This window comes from Zonotrichia albicollis, chromosome 20, assembly GCF_047830755.1.
Source record: "Zonotrichia albicollis isolate bZonAlb1 chromosome 20, bZonAlb1.hap1, whole genome shotgun sequence".
NCBI lineage: Eukaryota > Metazoa > Chordata > Aves > Passeriformes > Passerellidae > Zonotrichia > Zonotrichia albicollis.
In genome coordinates this window covers 8,364,050-8,372,108 of record NC_133838.1, presented here as the reverse complement: position 1 = coordinate 8,372,108, position 8,059 = coordinate 8,364,050, and the positions used below count along the sequence as shown (strand labels likewise).

The 8,059-nt window shown below is 47.9% G+C and overlaps 1 protein-coding gene across 1 annotated transcript; it reads left to right on the top strand.

Annotated features, from left to right (window-relative positions):
* Positions 1-41: 41 nt before the first annotated feature.
* Positions 42-5,200, top strand: UTP11 (UTP11 small subunit processome component). The gene is made up of 8 exons (XM_074555493.1): positions 42-241; positions 387-448; positions 942-1,044; positions 1,288-1,401; positions 2,525-2,618; positions 2,833-2,963; positions 4,282-4,392; positions 4,927-5,200. The coding sequence occupies exons 1-8, from the start codon at positions 179-181 to the stop codon at positions 5,008-5,010; spliced, it is 762 nt and encodes a 253-aa protein (XP_074411594.1). The 5' UTR covers positions 42-178; the 3' UTR covers positions 5,011-5,200.
* The last annotated feature ends 2,859 nt before the right edge of the window (positions 5,201-8,059 follow it).

The window sequence follows — 8,059 nt, the reverse complement described above, 5'->3', positions numbered from 1 at the left end:
CCTGCGGGGCCGCGCTCGGGGCCGCGCGCGCGTTCCCGCCGTCGCCATGGACACGGCGCCTCCTGGCGGGGGCGCGCGCGGCCTCTGACCGCTCACCCCGGGCCCCGCCTGTTCCGGCGCGCGCCCCGCGTGTGGACGCGCGTTCCCAGGCCGGGCGTTCGGAGCAGCCGTCGCAGCCATGTCGGCCGCGTTCAGGAAAGCCGCCAAGGCGCGGCAGCGCCCGCACCGCGAGCGGGCTCAGGTATGTGAGCCGAGCCGAGCCGAGCCGAGCCGGGCCGGGCCCGGCCCCTAGCCGAGCCCTCCGTGCTCCCTTCCCGCCGGGCCCTCCGCGGTCGCTCCCCGTCTCTCCCTCTCCTCCTCACGCTCTCTTCCCGTCTCTCCCGTAGCCCGCCGCCCGGACGAAGCTGGGCTTGCTGGAGAAGAAGAAGGATTACCGGCTCCGTGCCCGGTGAGTGCGGCCCCCGGGAGCGGGCGGCGCTGGGTGGGTGTCCCCTCGTCCAGAGGGTTCCCCCTGGGGAACACAGAACCCATCCTGCTTGGCCAGGTTGTTACACTGGCTCCAACTGGCTCCTTGTGAGGTCGCTGATGCCTTTGAGTTGGGATGATACCAAGTCTGTCTTTCTCTAGAATAGTACCAGAGTATTGTAAGAACAAGGATTTGAGTAGCCTAAAACTGCACCTTCTTTGGGGTTATATGCTGCTAGTAAGCACATTATTTTACTATTAAGTGATTTTAAACAGGTGTGATACCACACTACCGCCCCTGCCATGGCTGTGCTTTTGCAGGGCCTTGTCCTGCCCGAATTCTTGGAACAGGGACAGCAACAGGGACAGGCTGTCTCCGAGCTCTGAGCCTCCCTGGGAAAGACTCGATGCTCCAGCAGAGATGAACACAGAGAAGCTGCTGAACAACTCGTGATTGTTGTTTTTTTCCTCCCCAGTGACTACCACAAAAAGCAAAATGCTCTCAGGGCGCTGCAGAAGAAAGCTCTGGACAAGAACCCCGATGAGTTCTACTTCAAAATGATACGTTCAGAGGTCAAGGTGAGAACCTCCCCTGCCTTCAAGCAGGATTACACTTTGTTGCTCCAAGTAACATTTTTTCCCCTACCTTGTTTTGATTTAAATTTATGACTTAATAGGTAAATGACAAAAATTAGTTTTGTTCCTGTAGAAGGCTTTGAAGAAAATGAAGGACAGAGGACAAAAATTGTGCTGTTAGCCGGCCCCACAGGGCTCTCCAGGTGGGATGGGCTGTCTGTAAGTGCTGTGTTTGTCTGCTTGTAGGATGGAGTCCATGTAATAAAGCAGCCAAAGGATGAAATTACCCCGGAGCAGATGAAACTGATGAGGACACAGGATATTAAATACGTAGAAATGAAAAGAGTTGCAGAGGCCAAGGTAATAACTCGCATTTTTAGTGTTTTCTAGTTTGCTCAGAATTGGTTTTTACTGTGTTGTTCTTATTGGTGCTGTGTTGAAAAAGACCTTTGAGATCATCAAGTTCAACCTATGACCTAACACCACCTTGAAAACCAAACCATGGCACTGAGCATCACATCCAGTATTTTTTAAACACCTCCAGGGTGGTGACTCCCCCACCTCCCTGGGTAGCTCATTCCAGTGCCTAGAGATTTTTTCCCTAGCGTCCAGCCTAAACCTCCTCTGGCACAGCTTAAGCTCCTCTGGATGTGTCAGTGGTTGCCTGGGAGAGCAGACCAACCCTCACCTGGCTACAGCCACCTTTCAGCGAGTTGTAGAGTGATCAGATCTCTCCTGAGCCTCCTTTTCTCCAGGCTAAAAATTCCTCATAGAATGAAGAATGAATTCTTCATCCTATGAAGAATGGCAGCTCCCACAGCCATTCTCTGTAGGATTTATGTTCCAGACCCTTCACCAGCCTTGCTGCTCTTCTCTGCACACATTTGAGCCTCTCAATGCCCTTCCTAAACTGAGGGGCCCAGAACTAGACAGAGCACTTGGGATGCAGCCTCACCAGTGCTGATACAGGGGAAAACACTTGTTTTACTTGAGAGAACTGTGAGAGAACTAACTCAGACTATGAGAAAGTTTCTGAGCTGAGGAGAATAATCTGGAGTGGGTTTTTGGAATATGGTAGCCTGACAATCCACAAAAATACAATTCTGTTCTGAAGATGTTGCATGCTTTGACGTTGATTCACACAGCAGCATCAAATTCTCAGTAGGGATAAAAAAATCAAAGCCAGCTTTAAGTTTTCCTTCATGCTTTTGCTGGTGGTTCCATGGCAATCATTCCCCTTCGCCAAACAGAGGGCTCAGTTTTGCAGGTGGATGTGTGCCTGGGAAACTGCAGGAATCACCGTGACCCTCTGTCTGGAAAGGTTGTGAAGACATAAATATACACTAGATGTGTTTTCAGAGATGAAGAAAGGAAGGAGCAGTTCAGCTATTTGTAACCCCGAGGAACAGACAGAAATGTCCTCTTGAGGGGAGAGGCTTGATTTCACTCATTCCGAATTTGGCCAAACTTGCACTTTCCGCAGAAAATCGAGCGCCTGAAGGCAGAGCTCCACCTGCTGGACGCCGCGGGGAGCGCCGCGGGCCAGCACCTCTTCTTTGTGGACACGGAGCGGGAAGGTGAGCCCTGAACTTGTTCTGTCACCTGTTCATAAAAGAAATACACTTTTATCTGTTAGCAATAAAAATGCAGCTGCTCTAGAAACCCCTCTTGGTTACTAGCTGAGGCATCACTTCTGCAGGAGCTGTGTGGCTGGCTGTAGCAATGTGTTTGGAAGATTTGCTTATTGAAGGAGTCCATGGGAGTTTATTCTTTTTTTTTTTTCATGAATAGTTCGGGAGTTTGACCTTGCTGCTCACCTGGACACTGTTCCTGAGCTGGTGGATAGAGTGTACAACAGACCAACCATTGCAACTCTGCAGAGAGAGGCAGTGAAGGGACCTACTGATCCTGCCCACCTAAAGGTACTGCTGGTTGTGCTACACACTTCTTCATGTTCTACATCTTTTATATGACAAGCACTAAAAAGGATTGATTGTACCACTGTGGAGGTGAACAAAAGTGTGTTCTTCAAACTTTTATTGGTGACACGAGGCGGTAGTGGATGTCAGTGAATCACAAGTGAGTGCCAGGAGCCTGCAGTCACATCTCCTGGACTAACAAAGATTACTCTTTCACTGCATCTTAGTTCACCATGGGAGACCACCATAAGTTGTGATATACAGGCCAGAAAAGAGTGATGTCCCTGCAAAACTGAGATATTTCTCCTCTATAAAGGAACATATACCTCTGTGACTATCTTGGACTGTCTTTTCATCAGACTGCTGCAGTTTCAGGTGTAATTTTTTCAGCAGCCACTGTTGTCACCCCTCACACTTCCCCAAAACCCCTTGCACCCCTGAATTAGGTAAATAAGAAGAATTAGGTAAATAGGAAGAAACAGGTAAATGGGAAGAAGCTTACTCCAACACAGATGTCTCTGTCACAGTGTTCCTGATCTTACAGCATTTTTCAATTTGGTTCTGAGCCCAAAGTCACTTGAGATTTGTCTCCTTGCTTTCCTTCCTAAAGCCATTTAAGCAATAGTCTCACTTCCTGGCTTTCCTAATTTGAACTGTTTCATGATTCTTCAGCATGAATTGCTTTAGCAATCAGCTTTGATTCTGATGTTTTAGTGTCACAGAAGTAGCTACACTTGGCTTTACAGCTGCAGATTCTGCTCAGGTAATTCAGATCTGTTGGAAAGTCCTCTGAGTACCAGTCAGTTGTGTCTAAGATAAAAATAGTTGTTTTAAAACTGCCGACTGGTAAATTTTTAACCTGTTTTTTCTGACTCAGATGTCAGATAATAAACACCCTGTGGTCCCTTTCCTCCTGCCAGCTGTCTCAGTTTGACTTGTCAGTAAAGCAGTTGGACGAGTCGTGGGCTGACTAGTTTTCTCCTAAATGTCTGAGTCATATTTTAAGCATGTTGGGATCTGTTCTCCTTAATTTAATTACTTAAATCACACCTGCAGTAATACTGTTCCTGTGCTGGGAAAGCTATCCACTCTCATTAGGCAAACTTGACCCAACAAGTTGCATTTTGAGAGGCCTCTGCAGGCTCTGAGCACTTCAGGAATTGGTCTCTAGTCTCTCATTTTGTTTTTTTGTTTTCCCTCTTTTAGATTTCCATTAGGGAGTCAAATGTTTTCTTGCATTTGACATTGAAATTCACAGGATTTAGACCACAGTGTCTTGTTCATCTCTGTATTAAAAAAAGCTTTTTTTCTTTGTTTCCAGAAATTAGCCCAGCAGAGGAAGAACCAGTATGACCTCCTGAGGCAGCGCATCGAGAGGGAGAAGGCCATGTTTGTCATCTCCCAGAAAATCCAGACACGCAAGGATCTTCTGGTGAGGGATTTGCTTCTGCTTCTCCAGATCTGTTCTGTTCAGCTCATTAGGTCTGGTATTGTGTGTGTTGTGTTTGTTTCTTCATTCTGGTTTTGTAGTGACACCTGCAGATAACTCCTAAAGATAAGTAATCCTCTTTAATATGGAAAAAGCAAGGAGATGAAGCATTTCAGTAAATTATATCTGCTTGTCAGCAAGGACAAAGACTCAGCCTGAAAATGGTACTCACAAGGAGCCCAGAGTAGTGCCACTAGGAGTCAGAAGCAGGGAACCATTTCTGTAAGTTATGAGAAGGTCTTAAAAATCCAAATGACCACAGAAATTACTTGTCTCAATGGGACTCCTGTTCTCTGGTGCTTGTGAGCAAAGCAGATTGTCCCTGACAGCCTGAAGGGGAAAAGAGCAGATAAAATTATAATTTAGTGACCATTTTTCTTTTATGGTTAGTCCCAGACAAGGACTCTGATTTGTGTGGGTGGGGGTTTTTCTCCATGCATGGCAGCAAATATTTCTACTTGTTCCTTTTTTTTCCAGGACAAAACTCATAAAGTAAAGGTGAAGAAAGAAACAACGACTGGACCAGCTATTTATAAATTCAAGTTTCAGAGGAAACGTTAGCCATTTCATGGGATAATTGTTACAGTCTCTGCTCAGGAAGGAGGAGCCATCTCCCTTGGAGAAGGGCTGGTGCAGCCTCCTTTTGACTGCAGCTCAGCACTTTGTTGAAACAAATCACTGTGGGACAGTGGTAGCCATCTGTGTGTTTGTTCTGATTAATTGATTAATAAATCAGAGTTTGTTCTTTTGATATTTATGGTGTGAAGCCTTGGGATTTGCCTCAGTGTCCTGGTGAGATGCAGCAAAAACAATCAGTGAGCAGTTGAGGTCACAGTGGAACTTTGGGGTGGGTTAAGGGACAAGGACTTGGGGATTGTTGTCTCTGGGGCTGAGCAGGACCTGGCCAAGCCCATGAGAGTGGAGCTCAGCTTTTTCAGCTGCCTTTTCAAGCAGGTAAAAGGTGAATTACTCTAGTTATTTCCCCCAATGCCTCTCATTTCCTATTTGCACCATTCCCCTCTGTGCTTTACCTCCAGAGCTGCTTCAGTTCAAACTGAAGCAGTGCCAAAATTCTGTGTAAGGGGAGAAACACAGCACCAAGTGTGGAACAGGAGTTTGTCCTCTGGCTTTTCCTTGGGCCCTTGCACTGCCAGGGCTGGGGGATGTGCAGGCACATCCTGAGTGTCCTGAGCAGCCCAGGCACGTTCAGAGGAGCCTCCGTGTGAACATTCCTTTGCTTATCTCTCCATCTCCTGTCCCTGCCAGCAATAAGCACATGGTCTGCAAGGGGGGGAGAAAAAAAAGATGCTCTTCTCAGGCCCTACCTACTTTGGAGCTTTTCCAGCAGCTTGGTGATGAAACATGATGTTTTTACCTGCTGAAATGCAGCTTCAGACGCTGTTCCTGCCAGAACAGGAGAATTTTTCAGGGGAGCATCCACGGAGTTCTGCAGAGCTTGGAGTCTGTGATTCTGTGAGGGCTGGGTGAGCAGGAGGGGAAAACAAAGCCTGAAGTGTGAGAATGGTTTGGTTCACTCAGGAAAACAAAGTCCTGTGTGTGATAATGGTTAGGTTTGGGTTGGTCTGAAGTGCTCAAGCAAAAAGGAAACAAAGTCAGTGTGTAAGAATGGTTTGATTTGGTTCAGTTTGGTTTGCTTGAGTGAAAGGAAAACAAAGCCAGCATGTGAGAATGGTTTGATTTGGTTCAGTTTGGTTCTCTTGAGCAAAAAGAAAACGAAGTCCTGTGTGTGAGAATGGGTTTGGTGTGGTTTGGTTTGGTTTGCTAGGAACCAAACAGGAAAGCAAAGCCAGCATGTGAGAATGGTTTGGTTTGGTTCAGTTTGGTTTGCTTGAGCAAAAGGAAAACAAAACCTTGTGTGAACAAAACCTTGTGTGTGAGAATGGTTCAGTTTGGTTCACTTTGGTTCACTTGAGTGAAAAGAAAATGAAGTCCTGTGTGTGAGAATGGTTTGGTTTGCTAGGAACCAAACAGGAAAGCAAAGCCAGCATGTGAGAATGGTTTCATTTGGTTCAGTTTGGTTTGCTTGAGCAAAAGGAAAACAAAGTCCTGTGTGTGAGAATGTTTTCCTGTTCAGTTCCTAGCAAACTGAACCGACCCAAAGTCCTGTGTGTGAGAATGGTTTGGTTTGTTTGGTTCGCTTGAGTGAAAGGAAAACTAAATCCTGCATGTGAGAATGGTTCAGTTTGCTAGAAACTGAACAGGAAAACAAAGTCCTGTGTGTGAAAATGGTTTGGCTTGGCTTGGTTTGGCTTGGCTTGGTTTGGTTTGGTTTGGTTTACTAGAGCCAAAGGAAAATAAAGTCCTGTGTGTGAGAAAGGTCTGGTGTGCTCAAGCGAAAGGAAAGCAAAATCCCGCGTGTGAGGACGGTTCGGTTCTCTTGAGCAAAAGTAAAACAAAGCCGGTGTGTTAGCACGGCTCGGCTCGGTCCGGTCCGGTTCGGTTCGGTTCGGTTCTCTCGAGCCCCAGCCCCGCCGCCGCTGGGCCGAGCGCGCAGCAGCCGCAGTGCCGGGCGCGGCCCGCAGGGGGCAGCAGCGCCGCGCGGCGGGGCCGGGGCCCGGGGCCCGTCCCGGGCTCGGTTCCGTTCCCGCGGTGTCACCGCGCACTGGGGCCCGCTGGATGGCAGGGAAAGCTCTTTTAGACTAAGGGTTAAATAAATAAATATTTCATCCTTGCACTTGATTAATTTTACCTGCGTGTAGAGCGTTGCTGCGAAGGATGGGAGAGAAAAGCCGCAGTTCTGCCGGGAGAGTTTCAAGGAATCCTGGAGCAGGATTGAAAAGCAGCGACCTGGCCAGGTCAGCAACTGCCTGTCCACCTCTGCCCACTGCAGAGCCAGTGCCCTATTCTCTGGAAGAAAGGCCTCTATTCCCCGTTTTTATGGGATGCACTGCTTGTCCTGGACATGGTGGTGTCCCCTGGCACCTGGGAGCTGAGCTGCCAGCCAGGACACACAGTCTGTGATCACAGTCTGGCTCTGGGTAGCAAGAGTTGTGCCTGTTGTGATTTACCTTTCCCTGGGAAGCCGTGAATGTTAACAAAGGGAAACCAGAGCACTGGTACATTTGTGGTGCTCACATTGAGCAGGCTTCGTGCTGGGCCACAAACCCCATAAGCTGTGGAGTGGTTTATCATCTTGTGGCAAGAACAGACTAAAGGAGGTGCCAGCTCTTGTGCACAAACATTTTTCACCTCCTCCTGCCTGCAATGGTGAAGGATTTGGCAGGTGCTGATCTCTGAACTTCTATGTTAGCAGACAGGGCTGAGTCACACCTGCTCCTGCAGAATTCCCAGTGGCATCCAGGAAAAAATCCACACCTTCCAAAGACTTTGCTCTTTGACTCCCAAGGCTTTTAGCTTGGTATCCTCACACTAAAGCACTGAAATGTTTCTGCAAGGATCTGGAAAGAGCCAGTGCCTTATAACTGAATCCAAAACCCACAGCACAGGATTTAAACTGAGACAGGAGTGGGATCTGCCATCCTCTAGCTGGGCCCTCATGGGGAAGGACAGAGAGAAAATGCCCACAGCTATTTTTTGTTTGTGATAATTATAGCATCAAAAGCTGAACCAACAGGTTCTTTAGCAAGGA

Bases quoted from the DNA above. Each gene is read 5' to 3' on its own strand.
- UTP11 (XM_074555493.1), top strand. From the start codon at position 179: ATGTCGGCCGCGTTCAGGAAAGCCGCCAAGGCGCGGCAGCGCCCGCAC. The intron at 449-941 runs GTGAGTGCGGCC...TTTCCTCCCCAG, and splicing joins GATTACCGGCTCCGTGCCCG to TGACTACCACAAAAAGCAAA. The intron at 1,402-2,524 runs GTAATAACTCGC...CACTTTCCGCAG, and splicing joins AAAGAGTTGCAGAGGCCAAG to AAAATCGAGCGCCTGAAGGC.